The 25343-nt window shown below is 40.4% G+C and overlaps 1 protein-coding gene across 3 annotated transcripts in view; it reads left to right on the plus strand.

Annotated features, from left to right (window-relative positions):
* The first annotated feature begins 9077 nt into the window (after positions 1-9077).
* ECHDC1 (ethylmalonyl-CoA decarboxylase 1) overlaps positions 9078-25343 on the plus strand; it is a 34829-nt gene continuing 18563 nt past the window's right edge. Inside the window, exons 1-3 of one of the 3 annotated variants that reach the window (XM_026666083.2) lie at positions 9078-9390; positions 17206-17427; positions 17910-18052. In XM_026666083.2, coding sequence (XP_026521868.1) covers positions 17208-17427; positions 17910-18052 — 363 coding nt within the window. In that variant the 5' untranslated portion in view covers positions 9078-9390; positions 17206-17207. Of the gene's footprint in view, positions 9391-17189; positions 17428-17909; positions 18053-25343 lie in introns of those variants that run through there. The other 2 variants (XM_087972350.1, XM_026666080.2) reach the window with 2 other exon arrangements.

Raw genomic sequence — 25343 nt, forward strand, 5'->3', positions numbered from 1 at the left:
GAATGCATTTTTAGGTTTGGTGTAGTATCAGTGAAATCCCAACAAAGTTAGCACTTCTCTCCATGACTATTTAATTGTCCTTGATCTGGCATAAAACTATACTAGTTAAACTTACTGTCTTTACTACCAATTCCTCTTCTGCTTTATAATACCAGGTCTGGTTTGCCACCAGATAATAGTTCTCTTGTTTTCAGGTGTGCAAAGCATGTTAAGCAAAGCCATTTGTGAAACCCTCTAGATTTGCTGCCTTTCCCCTTTCCAAATGTCACTGGTCCAGGAGAAACCACCGGCCCAATACAAAACCGCGGTTTTTGGCAGATGGCCTTATCATTTGGGTAGAAATCTGTCAAAACCTGTCCATGCCTGCTGGACAGCTGTTTTGGGAGATGAAGAACCTGCCAATAAATCAGAAGAAGCATTAAACCTAATTCAAAAAATATAAAAAAAATGAAAAGCTCACCAGATGGTGGACAGGGTGAGGAACAGCATATTAAATTTTTCCCATCCTCTATGAGTCAACTGACTGCCTCAGCAATAGAAAATCTGAGAAAGTGCATCAGATTATATATTCAGTAAAAATATGTTGGGTAACTGTTGGCTTAGAGAAAACAGAACTGCTAAGGATAACTTAAGCCTATCTAACTCAGGGTGTCAAACTCAGGGCTGCTTAGATCTGGCCCATGGGCTGCCCTAGAAACAGCAAAGGATTTTTTCTGTGGTCCCTTTGCCAGCAAAAATGAAGCTTGGGAGGGCCCTAAACCATGCTGGGCATTTACAGCCATGACAGCCTCCTGCAGCCCTCTGCCAGCGAAAATGAGCTCCATTTTTGGTGGCAGAGGGCAAGCAATATAAACTAAAAGGAAAACAAAACAAAAGGAGAACTGTTTCCCCTTTTGCATTTGAGCATCCATGAAGGGACAGGAAAGGAGAAAGGGAAACAGGAAAGACAAACAAAAAAAGAAGAAGGAAAGATGGGAAGAGAGCAAGAAAGGAAAAAAGAAGGAAAGAGGGGAAGGAAGAAGAAAGGACAATGAAGAGGGAAGGAGAAAGAAGGAAAGAAGGAAGGTGTCCGGGTTCCGATGACTACAAGTTGACCCAAGGAAGGAAGGAGATTATGAGAGGGAGGGATGGTCTGTGGGAAGTCCTGCCTTAGTACTTGGCCACCATAGCAGGGGTGGGATGCTACTGGTTCTGCCTGGCTCTATAGAACCGGTAGCTCTGAAGAGCAGAAGACATTAAACCAGTTCTGTATTTGCTGCTGTTTGGCCCACGCACCTGCCCGGGCTCTTACTTGTCCTTTATTTCCTGCTTTTTCAACCTCAGCTGCTTTGCGCGGCACAGCTGAGGTTGGAAAAGCAAGGGAAAAAAGGCTTTTCAAATGCTGTGCACCTGCGCACTGTGCTTTTCAGCTGTCTGGGCGGCACAGCTTAAGGTTTTGTTACATGCACGTGCAGCACGCATCTGGCAAAACGTTAGTCACCGAACTGGTAGTAACACCAGTTGAATCCCACCCATGCACCACAGGTGCCCTCCAATACAAGTGATGTCAAGCTGGCCATGCCCACCCTGGTCACCCCTACCCACCCCTGAGGTCAAACACAACCCTGATGCAGACCTCAATGAAATTAAGTTTGACACCCCTGATCTAATTCATGGGCTGAAAAATCAATGTATTAAATAATTAGTTCATTATAGCTGCCCCAAAGACACTGGACAATACATGAATAACAAATGTAATGAATAATAACGAAAAAGGCTTCTTTGGGATATGGCAGAATACTGACAAGAAATTGATAACATAGCTTATAACAAAACTTAGTGTGTGGCTTGACACATCACACTTAGCCAACAAGCAATTGAACTACATTATGGTTTAGTATGATGTGTGAACTTGGTGGTGGGGATGGTAGCTTAGGAAAAACAAAAGAGTGAAGGCTGCAGTGATTTTTTTTTTGCCTGCTTCAGACAAATTTTTGAAATGTTAAAGCAATTTCCCTGCTTTGCTTCTCCTGTCTGCTGCTAACCTTCTGCTTTCACTCAGTAAACCTGTCACCTATAATTAATGCTTCAGTTACTCCTGTGCTTTCTTGACCTTACTATATATGGAAAGAACACAGCAGCAGCCTTCTTTGTGAGATGAAAGAAATGTTAATAATACTGTCCAGTGAGAGAAAGCTCAGTGCTGCCGTGTTTTCATGTGCAGAGTACAGCTGTATGGACTGAACAGCCATCTGGTCACAGACCAGGGTCAGTGTTGGGAAATCCACAGCAGGCAGGCAGTTGAGCTATTTTTGGGGAGGGGGGGGGAAACCTGGCTTAAATATTAACAGGCACACTTCTGTTGGACAGGTGCCTAATTTTGCAAGAGCAAAACTCCTTAGCAAATATGTGGGGAACCTGCAGGACTGATCAGTTGTGCTTAAGCATTGTTTAATGCATAAAAGGACTAATACATCCTGTTGTTTCTTACCATATGTGGCACTTCTTTTAAGATGTTGATATTGAATTGGAAACAGCCATTTCATGTAAAGTGGCTGCTGCACAGAGAGAAAATCTGCTTACACTCTGTTCAAGTTACATTTTCGACATAATGATTTCTATCTAATAAGCCACGAGGATACTGCCTGAAAAGGAGTTACATGCCTGATTTTTTTTCTTCATCCTTTCTTGCATTTGCCACCTTTTAAACTGGACCTTCATGTAACGATTTGTGGTTCTGGATTCAACTCCCTGTTCCATGAATGAATCTAGATAAAACATTCCTGACTGATGGCTGCCAGCAGAGGGATCCCCAGTGATAAGTTCCACTGGGCATCTGTTTTTACTGGAATATGTTTTCTTTTAGTTATTATGCTTATTAAACCACTATGCTGTAAACTGTACCAATAACTTGCTCTGTTTGAAACAAAGAAGCATTATTAGATTGATCCTGGCTTGTTTAGTTAACCATTCTGAAAATTAGCCCCAAACTATTCCAGTTCAATCAAAGTAATAATTGCAGCAAAAATGGATGTTTTCCAATCTCATGGAAACTTTAAAGACAGACACAAAGCTTGGGATTCATCCTGTAGTACTAAATTATTGGAGCACCGTTAATAAAAATTAGAATTCTTCTGTATTGTTCTATAGCTGAGTTCCTCAGCCTGACGGTAATTTGTTTTTATTTTAGCATTATCTGTAAAACCACACATTATGGCATAGTGTTAAATATCAACCAGGCTATTAGCTGGATCTAATGATTTAAGACGTCCTGTTGTGAGAAATACATTTTAAACACATGAGCAAGCATACTTTTGGGGACAGAGAGAAGAGGAAATTCCAGCAGGAGGACTAATATTCCTCTCATATTTTGGCACATTCCAGATGAGTTGGATTGAAAATCTCATTATCCCTACCGGAGAGGTTAAGAAAAAAACCCAAGATGATGGGCAGGACTATGTGCTCAATCCTTTGAACCCCCAAATCTGGGTTTTTTTTCTCCCAAATCTCCCTCCCTTCTGTGAATGCTCCTGATCTCCAACCAGGGGAAGTATCATGATTTTGAATTTTTGCTTTTAAATGCATCAGGAGAGCATTTTGCATCTGAATATCTTTTAAAGGAAAATGAAGCTTTTACTCTGCCATCAGCTCATCTCAGTTATACAGAGGGATTTATTTATTTATTTATTTTTGTCCTTTATTATTTTTACAAACAACTCAAGGCACTGAACATATGCAGCACATTTTCCTCCTCCTATTTTTCCCACAACAATTCTGTCAGGTGGGTTGGGCTGAGAATTGAGTGACTAGCCCAAAATCACCCAGCTGACTTTCACAACTAAATTCTTCTAATTTCTATTTTTCTAACCTTCTTCTGTTTTTTTTTTTCCCCCACCAGGAGCCATCCAAAAAGAAGACACAACTGGAAATATTCCATGATGCTGTTTGTCTGGTAACACTGGGGTATTTTGTCTTAAAGGCACCCTAATAAATTACTTCTGCTATAAGAATTCATTGAAATGAGATGTTTTCGGTCTGCATTTATCTCAAAGTGTTCCTGCTACCATAGAGATTTTGACAAAAAGTCTACTCATTAAATCCTTTCTACTGAAATAACAAGTCATTTTTGCCTGAAAGGATATTAAATCCCACCTTTTCTAAGCACACCCACTGACTTTAGCCTACTTGATACTCTTTACATGTATTAGGCCACAATTCTTATCCTTCAGTCTGAGCCAAGGGAGAGAAAAATGAAACATTCATGGACTCTATTGGGTTTGTAATAATTTTAGATTGATGTAGATCTCAATATCATTACAAGAATGTGTCATATAGGAAGCAATGTAGGCCTTTTTCAAAGATTTCATGCAATCCTTTACTGCTGTCATGTGTGGCTCACTTATTTTAGAAGAAAGTGTGGAGAAATCCTGGGTCAGTTTAACACAGAAAGGAACAGTTTTTGTGAGGTGTTTTTTTTCTCCAAAATATTCTTTCGAAATGGAAAAGGTCACAGTGAAACTTAAAGACCAGCAGGAACTGATTTTATTAGGAAAGATTGAGTTTTCATTAGGTTGTATATGCTTTCATTATCCAGATTTGCCTTTTGTAATTAGATGCCATTGATAGATCTCACAATTCTAGTAAAAAATCCCAAAGCCCTGCAATCCAAAGCAAAAAACAAAACAGATCCATCAAATCTGCCTTCTTACAAGGCTGGATAAAATATAGACTCAATCTAATGAATGACCAGGAAGTGGCTGTTTGCTGAGTCAACAACAATCTACAACAATCTACCACTCTCCTGTAACAAGCTATATCAAATACCTCTTTTGTACCTTGTAGAATTAAGCATTTCCTAATTGGAAATTATGCAGATGGAATTAAAAAAGCAGTTCCTCTAGAATTCTTCAGTGTTTTGAAAGAATGTGTGGGGCTAATTAAAACAGAAATAAGTGATTACCAAGGATTAGGCCTATTTCCTGGTGTAAAAATAGAATGTAGAAGTGCTTGATTATCTGCTGACCCATTTATAATTAAGTGTATGTTTCATGAAGAGCAGTGTGAAATGAGTATTTTTAAAGAATATTCAGGAAATGTGCCTTATTAAACAGGGACATAGTTCTTGATATGTTTGGACTGCTGGATTGGTATTCAGGGCCGTCTTAACAGCATTATGGGCCCCGGGCAAAGCAGTGTACTGGGGCCCCTACGACAACTACTCACAGGAATAAAAATGTAAATGGTTGATAAAATTAAACATATATTTGCATAATATATGTATACTTATATGATACAAGGTGCATTAAAGGGTTAACATACACAAATTAGTATGGCGCCCTTATGCTCGTGGGGACACGGGCAAGTGCCCATCAGGCCCATGCATTAAGACAGCCCTGTTGGTATTGCCTTGGCAGAGATGCAGCATCTTTTATGGCTTAACTTTCCTTGCCCACCCAATGTAAAATTCTTTCACTGACTTTCTAGATCCAACACAACCTCTGAGCCCTCCATCCTCACCCCTCCTCCAGAACTTCCAGCTGTTCAAGGAGTTCGTCTTCTCTATTGTTCTTTTCTTTCCACGGCTGGTAGTACTCACCTCCCTGCAGATTTTTCTGATGCTTTCTCATATGGCCTCCAAATTGTTTCCTAAGCCCCAGCTATTTCATGGCACTACCCATTATTCTCTCTATTCTGCTTTACTGGAACTAAACCTAAATACATGTATACTATGAACTCAAATCATTCCTCTTTCATCTTTGCCTTATTTTCTTCCCTTCCTGTTTTCTCTCCTATAGAATTATAGACCCAAAAGACCCTTGGGGTCAAAGATCTGTCTTCTGATACTCTGTAAGAATACACTTTGGTTGCTTAGCAAGAGCAACAATGTTCATTTTAGCAAAGATCATGGCTGGAGGATTCTTGTGGGCTAGCAAACTGTAACACTTATAAAGTTGTAGAGAAATGTACATATGCCACCAAGTGGTGAGGCATTGTTCAAACATTCCAGAAATGACTGTGAAGGAGATTTAATAAATACTAAGTTATTATTGTAGGCATATACAAAACGCCCTTAAGGCTCATATTATCTCCTTATAAATTGTACTAAGTTAATGAAGCTCTGAGTTCTGGATAGCTGTGTATTTGCTCAGGAAAAGGTGCTTAATCCCTTCCCGTTTGTGTTGGAAGTACTGAGGCACTTCGGGGTTGAAAGGATTAGCGGTGACATCACTGTTGCCCAGGGGATGCCCAGTTGGGGGCTCCTTTCACGTCCCCGTTAATGTGTCGATCGAAGTGGTACCTATCTACTCGCAATTACTCGCTTTCGAACTGGTAGATTGACAGGAGCTGGAGCAAATAACAAGAGCTCACCTCATCACGCAGCAGCACTCCAGTTTCAAATATGGGCTTGCTGATTGTCAACCCAGCATCCTAACCATGTAAGCCACCATGCTCCTATAAGGTGGTTGATAATAGGAATTACTTTATGAAATGAACTCTATAAAGCTGACTGGTTTCTGCATGATGCCTAAGGGTATCTTGTTGATGTTTGAAGCTAAGAATGGTTCATTTTTGCCATAGAAATCATTTATTTATTTAACAAATATATATCACAGCTGACATACAAGATAAAAATGATCAAAATACAATCAAAAGAATTCAAATCCAGTTTTGTTTAAATCCAGTTTAACTGCTATTATACTTGTGAGTTAATCTAGATAAATATATCTGCAACACTATTACGAGAATCACTGATAATAATTGGTTGCTCAAAATGGGCATATATATTTGTAAGATGAGGTTCTATCCATATTTAGCCATTCTTCTTCCCTTTTCCCTGGAAGATTGAGAGCTATAGTATAGCCCTGTCTCTTTTATTACTCAGGTGGGGCAGGAAACGACTGTATGTTGAATTCTCATTAGTTTAAGAATACAAAAAAGGAAACACCACAAGATTATTATTTATCCATGGCTAATGGAAAGGAAAATCTTCATATACTTAAGACTTTCATCCCATATCTATACTTATCAAAACTCCTTATATCAACTTTTTGTCTTCCTCATGGACAGAGCTGTATTGAAAACAAATAATTGTGATGGAATGATGGCTTCCCAAGGGGGAGGCAGCACATTCCAGAAGAAGCCCAAAATAAGAGACTGTGCAATCTCCAACTGGATGGGGTGGTGGCGGGTTTTTTTTCAGAGTACCTGCACCTTAGAATCTTCTACAATATATGTATTAGGTTACAAGGTTATAGCTTTACTCTGGCAAGATTCTGTCTATTAGGTATAAGCAAATGAAGAACTGGACTCAGTTGGATATCACTGTGTCATCTCAAATGCTATCCCTCCCTCCTGGGAATCCAGACAACATTCCAACAAAAGCCTGACATCTCTGTTGTGAGAACAGCTGGAGAATATGATCCATTACTTAAATATATTAATTCTTTGTGAATCTTGTCTTTTCAGTTCAGATTAAAGTTTTCCATTTTCCAATTTGTTTAAAGGTATTCCTGGAACTCACCTCCATATTTTCTAACTCTTCCCCACCCCTCCACTTCTATTGCACCTATAAGCAAATACATTTCAATAGAAATGAAAAGACCTGTGAATCTGAACTGTTCTTCTCAGAAGAGAGGCAGGATAATATTTCTTATGGAACAACATTTGTTTCTCCCCTCTTATAATGTAAAGATTACAAAATTATCTTTTTATAAATTTCTAATGCTACAGTTCTTCCTTCTCCTGTTGGAAGAAATATCCTTCTGGGTTCAGTTCCAAGTGGGTAAAAAAACACTGGAAACATGGAGGCTGTTTGGAAAGATGGTTTAATGGTGGACAAGACCACATGGCTTGGAGCTCCAAAGTGAAAAGAACGATCACATGCTTCAAGATGAAGGAAAAGAAGGAAGGGCTAAGATGCTGAAAGTGCCTGGGTTTTATACCCTCTGTTGGGATTGGAATTTGAGCTTGTATTCTGATTGGTTGTCAGACTCCCATGGCGCCATGCAGAGGCAATTCTGTAGGATGTCCTGAGTCCCAGGCTTGGTTGAGCCTTGCTGGATGATGATGTAATGAAAGGGCTTTGGGCAATTTCTATTATAGCTCTACTTGGAGATCTTTGTTATGTAAAATAGGTTGGCCTAGGCTAGAGTAATGGCCCATTAGCAAAGGTGGGAGGGGGGCTGAGTTTCTGCTTCTGAGGTGAGTTTCTGCTTCTAAGTTTCTACTCTTTTTAGGGAAAATATTCTGCCTTTTTAATATTTCCTAGGATATTTCATTTTTCTAGGAGAGGGGTGGGTGCTAACTTCCTACACTCCCAATGTCCCTTGTAATGATCCTTTTAATTGTGTCACTAGGTTCTATTTCAGAACTCAAATCTAAGACTGCAATCCAAAATAGTCTTAGATAGGAGCAAACAGCACTGAAATCAATGGCGTTCTTGTCTGGGACGTAAGGTCTATAAGACCACCCAAACCCCATATAATCCTGAAGTAATAATATGAACTTGGAAACTAGCACCATTAATCAACAAATTGAGTTCTGACATTTGTAGGAATTTCTGAAATAATGTTGGAAATTCTGAGCAACTATGATTGGATTTCCATGTGAAATCTACATCTTACAACCCTCTCCAAAAAGGATTATTTAAGATTTTTTATGTGCGCCTCATGCAGACAGACTCACTTTTATACAGCCAGTGACATTATTTTTAATTTAGTTGACACTGTAAAACCTGCTTGCATATAATATATATATTTCTTTTTCTTCTATAAAGTATGTACAAATAGACAAGTTGCTTAAATCCATTATTTTGTTTTTACTAAAACTGCTCTAACGAACAGAAATTAAATGGAAAACACTAACAATGCTTATTAAATTATCTATAATTTTCCCATTATGAGGAAATCAATTTGTGTTTCTGGAATTATTCTGTGATCACAATTATTTTTGGTTTTTAAAGGCTGTATACAGTACACAATTACCAAATGTCAAACCACAGAGCTCAAGGGAACTTTCCCACAATTGTTTATGTTCCCTTTTTGTGCTGTGACTTAATTAACGCAATGGGCAAAAATCCCTCGATCTACTGAAAGGATGCCTAGAAAGTTTGCCCGCTGACGTGATGGACAGGAATTTTGAACAAACTCATGAAGCTCTTGGTATTGCTGAATTACAATTGCCAGCATCCATCACCCTAGCCTAGGCAATACTGGCTTAGGGTTACGGAGAGTTCTGATCAAAAAAATTTTTTTTTCTTCTCACCGCACCGCTTCACTATATGGATTTTTCCCTACCGTCTGTTGGGCTGAGGATTTCGGTTTTTTTGGAGTGGCGCTTTCCCTCCGGAGCTTATTTCCTGTAACACCGGAGTTTTGCTTTCTGGGAAGCGGCGGCGTGTATTAGAAGGAGGTTAGAGATCTGGGCTCTTTTTCTCCCGTGGTGGATTCCTCTCTTCTCTCCGATGTTGCTCGCACCTTATTACTAGACACTAGGCAGCTTTGGGGCATTATTGGGAATTGAGTCTCAATTGCCTTTTCTTACTTGTCCCCCCCCGTTTGTCCGTAGTAGTAGTAGTTTTGCAGGATCGCTCAAGTAGTTCATTTAATGCATATAACATGTCTGGTTGAAAAGAGCTTGGTCGACTAGACCTGAAGGGGAACAAAGTTTATTATCTTTCGTTTTGAGTTTGTTTCCTGAAGTGAAATCGTGTCTGTGTCTGACTTCTAGTCTAATGGGAGACTAAGTTGGCAAAGTCATACTCCGCATAAACTCGAGGAAATAGTTGAAGATTAACCGCTGTATAGTATGGTCCCCAAATTACGTTTTGTATTTATGAAGGAAGAGAAAGAATTAGGTATTTTTCTCTGTTGGGCTGTGGGCGTACGTGGGTGTGTTTATTTTTTGTGTGCTTTTTATTCTTCATGCTGCTTGATTATTTATTTACTTATTTTATTTATTTGGATTGTCAATTGCTTACAAAAAAGGTATAAGTAAAAACATAGTTATGAATACATGAAATGTATGAATACATGAAATATACAGACCTCTTAGGAAAGGGGTGAGGTCAATAGTAGACAGTCTAAGGTTAAAGTTTTTGGGGTTTGCACAAGAAACCACAGAGTCAGGTGTATTCCAGACATATATTCTCTCTCTCTCTCTCTAATTTTTCGAGTTTCATCTGTATGTTGTATTGATTATTTTCAATGGAAAAGTTGCATCTTTTAAAGTAGAAATGTCTCATTTTGGTTTAATGTATATATTGATTAAACATTAAATATAAAATTAAGTGGTATATTTATTTTTTACCCATCCCTAGCACCAATGAAGTCATTCAGATTCATTTATCATTTTAAGGAATTATGGCATAGCAAAGTTTAAGAAGCTCTGCTATAGTAAATATTAGTTTTTAACAAGTTAATTCTCTCCAGACGTTAAGGGCTACAACCTCCATTATTCATGAAGATTGCAGTCCAATATAACTAAAGTGCACCATCTTAAAAAAGGCTGGTCTATTATAAGCAATGTTTAATTGATTGATTATATGGTATCAAGTCATTGTCAATTCTTAATGACCATATAGATATATTCTCCATCATAAAGCGATATAGTAAACAATTAATTTAGTGTAAATTGGAAAACACTTGATTAACCAACCAAAATATTGAGCTCTTCAAAGTAATGGTGTTTGAACAACAAAAATCAAATGACGTTAGAGAAATGAACTTACATGATAAGTTTTGAAGAAAAGCAAAAAAAAGCACACGGGTTTCTTTCTGGTTATGATGACTATTTTGGTACCCCTGTCCCTTATTTCAAAAGGAAGATTGAATTTGTAAAAAAAAAATAAAATACTTTTGCGCATTTCATTTCTTATTTGTCTAAGAGCTTAAATATTTTATTATGGGAGTTGAAAGATAGAGTTTTGCTAGCTTCTAATGTAATTTCTATTAAAAACAGTAATATAGTATAGTGCTTTAGAAAAAAGTATTTACTGGTTTGAGTGTTTAAGGTATTTCACAGCATAAGGAACGGAATTATGCTCTTCATTAGTAACTGAAATTGTTCAGTTATAATTTGATGTTAGTTAAGGTGGGGGTGGCTTTGAGCATACACTTAACCTTCCTGTTCTCTAAAATATCTCTGTGATATTTAATTTTTCCTTCCTCCTGATGATTTTTATTCCACCCATACCCCTTGTATATGCGTGTGAAACTGAGAAGTGGTATGAAATAAGGGTGGCTACTTGCAGCCCAGTAGATATTGTTAACATCTCCAGGTTCTGTTGTCCATCACCACTTCCCATAAGTCTAGGAGTTGCTGGAATTAGAATCCAGTAACAATTGAAAGCAACTAGTTTCTCATTTGGTAGAACATACTGTTTTATATGGGGAAACAAATTAGACGTGTTGTGGGCCAGCAGCTGAATCAGGTGAGGTGGCGTGGGAGTCAGGGCCAGCATCAAGGCAATTTGAGAGCTCCACGGGGGAAGAGGAAATGGAGCTGTCAGAGATAGAGACGGAGCCTGGGCCATCCATCAGCCCTCAGATGGAGACTCAATAGCCCCCAGGTCTGAAGGTGGCTGATAAGGAAGAACAACAGCTGGGTCCAATGCCTGAAGTGCGGATGTGCAGAAGGCAGAGGAGAGAAGAGCAGTGGAAATCTATGGGCTGATCCTTGGGATGGAAGAGCCACCACTGCTAGTGAAGTCCCACCCTAGCTATGGGAATAAAAGGCAGAGGATGGAGATGAATAAGTGTGGCAGAAAACTATTCATCTCCCTGCTAGACAGACTTGTTAGCCTGCTCTGGGAGAAAGAGACTTTTTGCCAGGCTGCTGGTGCTGCTAATAAAGGGAACATTTATTTAAGAGGCTTTGTCGTGTTTGGGAGCTGGGTCAGAATTGCAGGGTTGCTCTATATAAGTTCAAATGTCATTAATATGTTTTTCTTTCTTCATCTGATTATAACATTCCCATTCCTTCCTTGTTAATATGAGACACGTTGCCCCTTAACACTTATTTTTGGCTATTGGGGTGTACCTTCTAACCATATTTGCTGAAAAACTGGTAACATGTTTCCATATCATGAGATGGGCAATAGAAGGAAACTAATGTGAGCCGTAAAAGTGATTTAATACATTTCAGATAAAAAGCCACAAAACTATTAAATAACTGTATGGCTACCAAAAAGTTTGCTCTTCCATTATTAGAAATAAAACGGCAAAACTTTGAATCAATAAAAGCAATTGAAAATGATAGCAACAAATCATAAGGAAAACAATTGAAAGACTACAGTTTTTTAAAGTAATCATATTGTTGAAAGGTCTTCCAAGATAATCTACTCTTAACTTCCTGCCTATACAGGAAATTCATAATCACAATTTTCTTGATAAGTAGCCATCTGACCTCTGTAGCCATCTGACCTCTTAAATGTTCTAATGAGGAAAGGTTTCTTTACAGCAGTGGTTCTTAACCTTTTTGAAAGAATCACCCCCTTGAGCCATTGAGGAAGTTATCATCACCCCCCTCCCCCAACATAACCTCTCAATCACAACACAGGGAAATAATTCTTCAATTTAAGGATTGGAAAAACGATATCGGTTTGTCGGCTTTATCCGAATGAATTCTTACCAAATGGTCTTTCAGTCGGGAAGGCTTCAATTGAAAATGTTTTCTCACAAAGAAGACAAAATGGAAGCTGTACGTTGGAATGAGATGGAATGAATCCCAATTTCAGGTATTCCATCGAATATTGGTGACACTTCCTCTTCTTGGCCATGTTGAGAGGTCTTCAAAATGAAAGGCACTAACTGCAAATTAAATTATCGACTGCACTGGAACACTATAAAACACGTGGACGTCGATAAACCTAGTTTCAACAGTTATGTTGACATCACAGGGGACAGCCACTCAGCATGCGATGTTTCCAAAGAAGCGCTCACCCCTCCATCACTGCCCATTCTGGCCAATGGTGCGCCACTGTATGGGTAGAGTAATAGAGGCTGCTGCGCAACGTGCATGAAGATGAGTGATGCGTATTCACATATGTATGGTGTTCTGTACTGAAGCTAGTTGGAGGAACATTTTAAAACACAGTTCAATCCACTAATAGCGAGCGATCTGATGTTTTTGTATGACAGATATACAGCGGTTCACTGTATGAAAAAAGTCTCAAAAGTGTCCCCAAAACTTCTCGCTCCATCGCCCCCATATCGCCCCCTTCCATTCCTTCACCCCCGCGTCGCCCCTTTTCGTTCCATTGCCCCCCTGAAAAATGAAATCGCCCCCTGGGGGGCGATATCGCCCAGGTTAAGAACCACTACTTTACAGTATAGTATTCAAAAATGGCTCAGGCAAACTCCTCTCTGATTCTCTAGGGCTGTGATGGCGAACCTACGGCACATGTGCCACAGGTAACATGCAGCGCCCTCCCTGTGGACACATGAGCCGTAACCCTAGTTCAGCTCCACAGCGCATGCACACACTTCTCTCGCTGGCCAGCTGGTCATCGGGTCTCTGCTGCACATGCGAGGGCACGTGTGTGGGAGCCATGTGCGCATGCGTGGGGGGGCCGTGGGGGCATGTGTGTGGGGGCTGAGTGCGCATGCATGGAGGGGGCGTGTGCACAGGTGCTACGTGCACATTACATTTTGGGGGTTTGGGCACTTTCAGCTTTGGGCACTCTGTCCAGAAAAGGTTAGCCATCACTGCTGTAGGGTGTAAGCGGGAGGGGAGGTAAAGTACAATCAGGCCTGCAGGATTGATTCTATTGTAGATAGTCATTGACTTACAACCATTCGTTTAGTGACTGTTCTAATGGCACTCCAAAAAGTGACTTACAACTGTTCCTTGCACTTTGACTGCCACAGCATCCCAATGATCGTGGGATCAGAATTTGGACACTTGGCAACCAGCATGTATTTACGAGGGTAGCAGCATCCTGAAGTCATATGATCACCATTTGCAACCTTCCCCACCAGTTTCTGACACGCAAAATCAAAGGGGGGGTGGGGAGCCAGGTTTACTTAATGGTCACATGATTCACTTAACTACATACTTAACAACAACGGCAACCATGGCAAAAAAAAGGCCGTAAAATTTAACTCATTTAAGAACTGCCTGGCTTAGCAAACAAAATTCTGGTGTCAATTGTTGTTGTAACTTGAAGACTACCTGTGCTGTAGCTTATTTCAATAAAATATAGTTCTGATCTTCCTGTGGCATTGGCTTCCTGATATGGAAAGCAGCAGAGAGCAGGAGTTTGCAGAGATGCCTTGGCAAGATCTCTCCTCCCCCCACAACAACCGACAAATTGGTTTTGTGTCTATTTCCACTATTCACCTTAGAATGAGCTAGATACTTTTTATCCTTACTTTCCCTAATCTTAATATCCCTGCGATTGTAAAAATGCTTCATTTTAAACTGAAAAGGAATAAGATTCAATATTATGCTCGCTTTGCTCTCTCTTTGTGGGGTTTTAACTTAGATAATGCCATGCAGCGACTAGTGTAATAGAATAGTGGGGAAAGGCAATTCTGCAGTAGAATCCGGTCTAAAGTATTTCATTGTGATTCATAGTATCAGTTGGTGTAATGCCCTATTTATCATCTGCCTTTTCAATTCCCATAGTGATTACCATAGCAATGTTGCTGAAAAGCCTGTGAACCGCTGTGACTCTATATGCATTTTGAAGAGCCCTCCTCTGTTGCAGACCCGAGTAGTTTTGCCTTGTACAGTGGAGTGAATTCTGCATAGAATATAGTAGAATCAAAAGTCCAAACATGGCATGGTTTTCAGAAAATACGCGTGTAATAAGAACCTGAGTGTATAGCCCAATTTTTATTTCTAACCCCAGAGAATTAGGGAACTTTTATTATACCTTGGTAACTGACAGACTTCTGATAAAAAATTGATGCAATTATTGGCAATTAAACCTACTGACCTCTATGGATTCAGAGATCAGCTTATTCAATTTGGGACTGAATCTGAAATGAGTTCGAAATTTAAATCTTCATGCTTCTCAGTGGCTATTATGGAAGTCTGGACTGCATTTTTCCCCCTGTCTCTAGTTTTCAATAAAATTGGGTTATACTCTCAGGTTCTTATTACACCAATTTTCTGACAAACTGCTGCGGGACTTTTGATTCTACTATAGTCTCTCTTTTTACAATTTTATATAATTGTATTCACCCATATATACATAAATTATGATTTTTAAATTATTACACATTGTGTGGCGTGAATACCCTATGACAGTGACATCTGGCCAGCAACTCCAGTTGACTTGTTAATGAAAAACATTCTTGTGTTATTTAAATATTGGGGAAAACTTCAGCCAGAGGAAGACATGGACACATTCATAAGTTTGATTTCTGAACTCTTGATTCAGATAATTTTGAACTTGTCCTAAATCAAGAAGGCTTCTGATTACATTTAGCCTGCCGTGCTTCATGTATTCCTTTTGATTGGATTCTATTTACATGAATAACATGTTCCTGCATTTGTCTGTTCAACCTAGACTCCTTTATAAGTATGATGTGTAGAATTAATGTTGCAAGTTAGAGTTTCTCATGGTAGAAATGATAGTTATGACAGGAGTCAGAAGTAGCCTAGCTCCAAGTGCTATAAGTAAAGAAGAATCTCCATGTTGACAGAGGGCAAGTAATGTTTAAGGGTCTTCAGCCTAGTAAAGTTTTTAGTCGGATTTGGGATTTGGAAGATGTATCTTCCTTACCATGGTGCTTGTCTGTGGAACAACATATTCCTAAAGATCCTGATGTCTGTGACACTGCTAAAGCTTTGATTGTTCCTGAGGTATTTGGGCCAGGATATTAGGTAAACCCTCTTGATTGGTTTGCTGTAAAGGTGAAGATAAAGGTTACCCTGTCAGTCATGTTTGACTCTACAGCATAGTGCTCATTTCCATTTCTTTGCCAAGGGAGCCAGCATTTTCTGAAGACAATTTCCGAGATTACATGGCCAGCATGGCTATATGCCAAAGGTGCACGGAATGCTGTTTTCTGTAGTTTCTCATTAATTGTAAGATGGAATGATATACAGTGAAGCCTTGGGTTGTGACCGTAATCCGTTCCAGGACTATGGTCGCAATCCGATTTGGTCGTGACTGGAAGCATGACATGCACGGACAAAAAAAATGGCACAGAAGGGGAAATAGGCACGGAAAGGGAATCTGCCACGGCCGGGTTTGTTCGCCACCTGGTTTTCGAATCGTGACCCGATTCAAAAATCGGGTGGATTTTTTGGTCGGAACCCGATTTGGTTGCGGACAGAAGCATTCATGACCCAAGGTTCCACTATATTTATTCATCAGAATCACAGTAGTGAGATGGAGAGCCATATAAATAGTTTAAATAAATAAAAAAAAACCAATGAAAATAATACATCTGGGTAGCTTCTATAGAGTTCAGGCAGGGGTCTAACCTGCCCATGTCAGAACCAGTGCAGCCTCTCTGACCCAGGTTTGTGGTGGAACGATAATGAAGGAGGGAAGACATATCTGAGCAGCCAAAAGGCCAAAGCCTACAGGCCAAAGCAGTCCACATAAAACTCGGGACCTCCTGGAAGTTGATGGGGACAGGAAGCAAAACAGTGAAATTAGTCACAACAATTTCATCTATCGTAAAAGTGGGAGCCAGCTTTGGTCCAGCCGTGGTGACAAAACTGCATGCTTTGAGCCACCTAAGGGGAATTTACACCTGAATTTTAAACATTAAACAAAAACAAGTGCTTGCATATAAAATTACCATTGTCTACAGCTCTCTGTAAAAATAATTCACATAGAGGTCAAGTATGGAGTTATTAAAGCTGATCGCACCCTTCCATACACTCAATAGACTGAGGGTTCCTATGTAGATTTTTCTTCATTGTGTGGATTGATGGCTGAATTTATTTCAACTGATAACAAGGGCAGCAACAGCGTAAAAGCAGGGTTGCTATGAGTGACCAAGAACTCAGAAACCTGCCTATTCCTAGCATGTTTATTCTTAGCCTAATATAGAGGAGAGTCCTTGTTTCTCCCCTAATCAGTTCTCCCTATTAGTTTGTACCAGTTTCTGTTACTTCTTCGTTCACCGTATCTAAGACTGGTTTTGAGACCTTGTTATTAAGTTGAAGGAGATGTTGATTTTCTTCAGCAGAACAAGTTGCTTGATTTGGAGATACTGTTGAGATACACAAGATTACCACTGCCCATGTATTCCTTTTCAGATATGAATATTTTATTATGGAAGAATTTCCAAAGGCTTCCCAAGAGCAGGTTGTTCCAGCCAAGAATGCTGTGTCTGTATAACAATACTCATGGTTTTGAAGAAGATGAAATAAAGAAAAAGCTTCAGCAGTTTAAGGGTGGATCTGTCAACCTGTCCAAAGAAGATCATGGGATTGGACTCCTTACGCTGAACAATCCAAGGTTTATGAATGCATTTACAGGTAATGTCAAAATCTGATAGCAGGCAAACTTAAATGTGAAAAGTGATGCCTATCAGTTATGGGGGAGGAAATTTAATCACTAAGTTGTGCAATAGCATTCTGACTTGAACAAGGATGGAGGAAATCTCAATCCCACCCCCTCTCTTTCTCTTCCCCCCTCCCTCTTTCTTACACACACACACATACACTTTCTTGAATTTGCAAGAGCATCTGCTTTTCATACTCAGATCTCAGCAGTGTCACTTGCTGCTGGCAGTATGTTGTTTGATGTGTGGATGTAGCTGACACTTATACTGCTTTGGTAGAGAAGCTCTCCTATCTCCTCTGTCCCTTTGATTTAAACTTTGCCTTGCAACTTTCCTTCCCAGGAATAATAATTGCATTTATAAAGGGATAAATGATACATTGATATTCAATTGCTGTTATAAAGCTGTACCCTAAAGATGTTATTTGACTGGTTTTTTTTCTTCTCTTAACGGCAGGCACAATGATGATAGAACTACAGGAGAGAATTACTGAATTAGAAGATTGGAAAGATGGGAAAGGACTTATTATCCGTGGTGCGGGAAATACTTTCTGCTCAGGATCTGATCTGAATGCAGTGAGAGCACTTTCCAGCTCTCAGGCAAGTGATGGCAGAAATTAATTTATAATACAGACCTTAAAATTGGGACACATTTTTTTCCTTTAAAGAAAGTTGGCCCCGAACGTTTTACAAAATGTAATAATAACAGAACAGAACTTAAACATTGCCCTAATTTTGTGTTTGGTGTTAAGTTTGCAGTTGGCATACCAGAAACAAATGGCAATTTGCAAGTGTTTGAGTTATTGCCTCTTTTCTTCAGTGTATTTAATTTGGATAGAAACAGGTAGCTGATAGTTTAATAGATAGATGATAGATAGATGATAGATAGATAGATAGATAGATACCGTGTTTCTCATAAAATAAGGCCGGGTCTTATATTTTTGAGCCCAAAAACAGCTAGGCCATCTTTTCGGGGTGACTTAATTCCCCCTTGCATCCTCATCTAGAGCGCCCGGGGCAGCCTCGCCACCAGCCGCTCCTAACAGGTGATCATGGCGAAGCGCAGAGAGCTCCTACTCCCACCAAACACCTTTGCTGCAGACCCAAGACCTTTGGCACCCGCCGCTGTTGCTTTCCCTTCTGCCCATTCCGCCGCCACGTTTGGAGCTGCCGCTTCCGTGTTTGGAGTGCCGCTGCCATTTGGAGCACCGCTGCCACGTTTGGAGCTGCCGCTTCCGTGTTTGAGTGCCGCTGCCATTTGGAGTGCCGCCGCCATTTGAGTGCCGCCATCATGTTTGAGCTGCCACTTCCGCATTTGGAGCTGCCGCCGTGTTTGGAGTGGCGGCGGCGCTCCCAAATGGCGGTGGTGCTCCAAACAGCGGCAGTGCTCCAAACGCGAAGCGGCAGCTCCAAACGCGGCGGCAGCTCCAAATGCGGACATGGCAACTCCAAACAGCGGCCGTGCTCCAAACGTGGAAGCGGCAGCTCCAAACGCGGCGGCAGCTCCAAACGCGGAAGTGGCAGCTCCAAACAGCAGCAGTGCTCCAAACAGCGGCAGCGCTCCAAACGTGGAAGCGGCAACTCCAAACGCAGCGGCAGCTCCAAATGCAGAAGCGGCAGTTCCAAATGCAGAAGTGGTAGCTCCAAATGGCAGCAATACTCCAAACAGCAGTGGTGCTCCAAACGTGGAAGTGGCAGCTCCAAACGTGGCGGCGGCATGGGCAGAAGGGAAATCAACAGCAGTGGGCGCTGAAGGTCTTGGGTCTGCCGCAAAGGTGCTTGGCAGGAGTAGGGAGCTCTCCGTGCTCTGCCATGATCACCCATTAGGAGCAGTTGGTGGCGAGGAATTGCTGCCGCGGGGCACTCCTAACGGCAAGTCCCCCCGCCCTTCCCCCATTTTGCATGTTTTAAAATAGACCTAAATTTGGGGGAGGGGCTTAATTTCATTTTATGCCTAGAAAACATGCTGGGTCTTCCTATTGGGGGAGGTCGTATTGTTGGAGAAACACAGTAGATAGATAGAAAGATGATAGATAGATAATAGATTGAAAGATAGATGATAGATTGAAAGATAGATGATAGGTAGGTACGTAGGTAGATAGGTAGGTAGGTAGGTAGGCAGGTAGATAGATAAAATAGATAGATAGATAGATGATAGAGAGATGGGGGGGCAGACAGACAGACAGACTTGGTTTAATTTTTCATACCATTCAGAAATATAAAACTCTGCATATCAAATGATTGATTTCCCAAGCTGTCAGACATGATTGCTTTCCTTAAATTGCAGTTTAGCTCATGGAAAAGAAAGCAAATTGGAGAAAGAGAGATCTCTCTGTCTGAAGAGAGAGATAATTTTTCCTCAAAGAGAATCTCTGAACACCTTTCACACCATTGTGGGAACCTCCATAGACCTTACTGTATCAGTCAATCCTTGGTGATCTGAAGTGAGGGAAAAGATGAGACGGACAATTTTGGTGGCTGAGATTCCAATAAAGAAGAATATTTGTAGCTCAGGGTTGAAACAAGCTCTCTGAGCTTGTTTGTTTTCTTGCAGATGTTTCATTATCCTGACTAGGTAACATCATCAGACTAGCTGTGATGATGTTACCCAGTTAGGGTAATGAAACATCTGCAAGAAAACAAAACAAGCTCAGAGAACATCAAGAATACCTCCTTTCTGAGATTGCATGGAGTTCCTTTTCAAACAAGAATACTATCAATCAGGTGCGATTCAACCGGTGTTACTACTGGTTCGGTGATTGCGCATGTGCCCAATGTAACATAACCTTATGTAACATAACCTTAGGCTGTGCCGCCTGGACAGCTGAAAATCACTGCGCGCAGGTGCACAGCATTCGAAAAGCATCTTTCCCCCCCCTGCTTTTTCAGCCTCAGCTTTACCGTGCAAAGCAGCTGAGGTTAAAAAAGCAGGAAATAAAGGACAGGTAAGAGCCCAGGCGGGTGGGTGGGCCAAACAGCAGCAAACACAGGACCGGTTCTATGTCTGCTGCTCTTCAGAGCTACCGGTTCTATAGAGCCGGACAGAACCGGTAGCATCCCACCCCTGCTATCAATCCTCCCCCAAAGGATTCAGGTTTATGTTTTGGATCGGCGTACATTATTTTTCTCCCATTGCTTGTAGTAATAGGATAAAAGAAAGATGGAAACATCAGTCAGGATCTGACAACAAATATAAACTCTGGGATAGGCCAGTAGGACTTTTAATATTTTGGAACTCCATGGGGCAAGATGGTTACCCTGTTAGAGTGTAATCCTAGGACTTTTACTTCAGCTCCATTGAACTGAATGGAACCTGATTTCTGAGTTTTGTAAAGGTTTGCTAATTCTAAAATTAGAGCCCGAAGCATGCCTGGAAATAAGTTCTACCTTGGAGGTTTCCCCCCCCCCCCTTTTCACAAATACCCTAAATCCAGGAGAAATTGTCCCTGAACTCAGCAGGTATTTTATCAATTTTCTTTTCAAGCACCTCTTTCTTTCTGCAACTATATTCAGCCACTGTCTTTTGTTTACATAATTACAGGAGGCAATGAGGGGCTTGGCTGTAGACAGCTGAAAGATACTCTTGGTGTTGAGTGCTCCACCCACTTCTGTAATAGTGGCAATCAACAATGGATTGCAAAAAAGTGCCGTTTTTCCTGAAGGCAGTAACATTGGGTTGAGCAAGAAAGAGATTTGTTTGTTCAGGGAGGCTTTGAGCCTTGGCCTCAGTCTTGTTCTGATCCCTACTGCTGTAGGCTCAGTTTGCAAAATATGAGAGTTAATATAAAATATGCTCTCTTAACTCATTAAATTGTGCACTTACCATCATCCAGGTTTCACTGAAACACATGTGTACACACACACAAACACACACACATATGCTCCAATGGATGTAACTGCAGGTAGTCCTTGACTTATGACCGTAATTGGGACTGGAAGTTACATCGCTAAGCAATGCCGTTGTAAAATGAGACATACGTGACCGCTTCACCTAGCAGTGGCCATCCTAATAGTCCTGGTTGTCTTCGTAAGTCCAGACATACACAGGTGGTTAAGTGGGAAGCAGAGGGAATGCCAAGTTAGGACTACAGAGGGTGGGAGGTATGCAGGAGTATGGGGGAGGGATTGGGAGGTCGGAAACAGGCTTGGCAGGAGTTGCAATGCTGCAGTGCGATGTAAACAAAGGGAGGTCAGGGAGAGAATACGCTGCAGTTCTGTGGCTCCGGGGCTGCAAGAATCCCCTAAGCTTTAGCCAGAACAAAGCCAGAACTGCCCTTGGAAGCTTCAGCTAGCCCAATCTAGCTGCTAGTGCAGCATAAGGGTCTGTGACTGCCAAATGTCAGGGAAGTCCCAGTGGCATGGTGCAAAGCAGCCCTTCTTTCCCTCCTCCCCCCTCCCCCCAGGAAGCCCCAGCCCAGCCACCCTGGCCCAGCTACACACACTGCCCTGCACTCTGAGACCCATGCCGCCTTGCTCTCTGCAATACCAGCTAACCTTCATCCTTGCTCTCTGCAATACCAGCTAACCTTCATCACCAATACCAGCTAACCTTCATCCCTGTGGCTAAGGCCTGCCTGGCCTGGCCCTTTGCAAAGCAGCTGTTGGCCATGTCAAGCCTCCTTCCCAAGTTCATACAGCCATTGTTCAAATTGCTCATGGTCTTGTCCAAACCACGTGCAGCTTCTTTTAAAGGCTTCAGAGCCTTGCAAGAAGGATTCATTCATTCATTCAATCGATCGATCAATCAGTTTATTAATAAATTCCTTTAAGGTTTGATGGATAAAGAGTGTGAAAGGAAATTTGGAACTTTGTTACTACATATACTATAACAAAGCCTTGTGAGAAGGTTGCACACAATTTGGACAAGGCTACAAGTAGCCTCTAGAAGGCCTGGCATGGCCTGCATCTGCTTCAGAAAGGACCAGACCAGACATACTTAGTAGCTGGAATAAGAAGATGGCGAAGGTCACCTAGGATGGCAGGGGTCATGAAACACAGGGGCCAAAAGTGCTTAGATATGGCAGAGAGGGGAGATAGGTGGTGGCAGGAGTTGAAGTGATTCTGCATTCCTAAGTGAGTGCCAGGCACCGCAATTTTGATTATGTGACCGTGGGTGCTTCAGTAGTCGTAACTTTTTCAACATTTTTCAAATGGTTGAAGAATAAATGGTCATTAGTTGAGGAGCTACCTGTAGAAACCCTTTTGCTAATTATCCCAGCATTCATGTGAGATTTCCAAAGGATGAAGGAGTGAGGACAAGAAAAGCATAGTTGCAGTCATGTGATTTCCTATTTATCAACTGCTTTGCTTTACGACAGAGCTCCCAATCCCAACTGTGGTTGCTAAACAAGAACTTCTTGTAGACTGCTTGGCCATTAAGGTCAGAATAGTTTGCCCATTTCAGTGGCAAGGACAGGATATAACATATTCAGTTTGGATTTAACATCAGACCATAATTTACATGGAAACTTAGGAGAACAAAAGCATACTGCATAGAACTCACTGGCATAGCGCTTACCCATATACAGGTGAAACTCAAAAAAATTAGAATATCGTGCAAAAGTCAATTTATTTCAGTAATGCAACTTAAAAGGTGAAACTAATATATGAGATAGACTCATTACATGCAAAGCAAGATAGTTCAAACCGTGATTTGTCATAATTGAGATGAATATGGCTTACAGCTTGTTAGGGATAACATTGTTTTACCCTAACTGTTTTGGGTAAAGATAATAAAATGATGAATCATGGTTTGTCACATAAAGTGTATGTGACTTTAAGCTAAAGGAATGTAATTAAGGGTGCAGCTGTAAAAGTATATATAAGCAGCAAGGCACTCTCTGTCTCTTACTGGCTGGCTTATTGAAGACTGCATTCTTGCTGGATCGGGAGGAGAAAAAGTGTTGGATTACTTTGAAGATATTTCTCAACGGAGAGAAGATAAGTTTTGGACAGATTTATTATATGTGTACTGACACTGGCTATTCGACACGGACTTTGCAATTAGAGTATCCTCGACAAGACTTGACTGAATTTGGTATTTGACTAATGGACTGTTTATAATGACTATGCTATAATTCTTAAATGGAATAAATTATAATTTTTGATAGCACAAGCGTATCTGTATTTTTACTGCGTGTTAACTAGAAAACTTATCTCACACATTTACCTGTCTTCCTATCTGACTTCGCTGTACATTCTGTTTAGTTTGTTTTCCTTAACACCGTTGGGGAATCCAGGCTTAACACTGGTTATGGGCCCAGAGAGACTGCAAAGTCAGTTTAACTAGGATAAAAACAGGTTTATGTAAAAGTGAGATTTTGTGTTGTTACACGTTACAGTAAACAGACAGCTGTGTTTTATCAATTATATTTTTATATCCATATATTGAAACATGGCACAAGTCAGTCTACAAAGTTTGTCCCTTATATCCAAGCTGGATGGAACAAACTATGTTTCATGGTCTATGAAATGTAGTCTACTTCTACGAAGAGAAGGTCTGTGGAACATAATTGAAAACCCACCAAACGTAGAAGAATGGGATCCTGAAGATGAGGAAGATAGTAAAAAGATAGAAGAATTTAAACAGAAAAATGAACAAGCACTTTGCATCATAGGATTAACATTAACTGATCAACAGCTTGTTCATATACGCGGAGAGCAAACTGCTGTTGGGTGTTGGCAAAAACTGAGGAGGATTTATGTCCGAGATAACGTTGGTGCTCACATAAATCTAACACGGAAGCTTTTCCATGCACGTATCTTCAAAAGAATGGTGATATGCTGAGTCATTTGAATACTATGAAAAGCATTTTCCAAGAACTTCATGAGAAGGAGTTAATTTTCTCTGAACTACACCAGGTCTACATAATTCTATCTTCATTAGACGAAAGTTTTGATGACTACGTAACTTCCCTTGAAATATTGCCTAAAGAAAGCCTAACTTTAACTGATATCACTGGCAGATTGATTGAAGAGGCCAGAAGAAGGCTTGAAAGAGATCAGTTAAGGAGGAGCAACCTCAAAAGGAAAATAATGAATCTCCTACTGCATTCGCAATTAAAAATGTTTTAATTGTGGGGGAGAGGACATTTGGCAAGATTTTTGTAAGAAACCAAAGCGCCAGAATGCAAGCCAGAATGCTGTAAGCCATCAAAGAAGAAATAAGAATTATGAGTTAGCAATATATAGTAATGGAGTTGTAAAAAATAATTTATGGGTGGTTGACAGTGGTGCGTCCCACTGTATTACAAATGATAACAAAAAATTTGTAAAAATGTCCATGAGTTCACAGCATATCTCATTGGCAAACGGATGGAAACTTAAAGCAAAAGGTGAAGGTATAGCTCATTGTTCTTGTATAAATGAGAACGTAAAAATGTTATATGTACCTCAACTTAAATTTAATTTGCTTTCAGTTAGAATGTTGGTTAGATTAGGATACATAGTTACCTTTAAGGGAGATACTTGTTTAATTGAAAAAGAAGGTAAGAAAATTACTGCATCTTTAAGAGGTGACTTATATGTGTTAAATGATAATGGTTTAAAGGTGGCTAACACAGTTTATGATAATAGAAAACCTCATGATGAATGTATTCACTTGTTACATCGAAGGTTAGGTCATTTAAATTTTAAAATGATTAAGAGAACTGTTCAGCTATCTAAAGGAATAAGTTTGAAACCTTGTAATAAGTATTTGCAATGTTCTGCTTGTAATCAAAACAAAAGCAAAGTTATATCGGCAAATAGAATTGATGGATTTACTACCAAAGAGCCTTTAGAGGTAGTATTTGCCGATATAATAGGTCCTAAAAAGCCAAGTGTAGGTGGTGCTAGATACATATTAAGCATAATGGACCACTATTCTAGGTATGGTTTTTGTTTTTAATGA

Source organism: Notechis scutatus, chromosome 1, assembly GCF_049901735.1.
Source record: "Notechis scutatus isolate UNSWTSFEM ecotype Mainland chromosome 1, rNotScu1.2, whole genome shotgun sequence".
NCBI lineage: Eukaryota > Metazoa > Chordata > Lepidosauria > Squamata > Elapidae > Notechis > Notechis scutatus.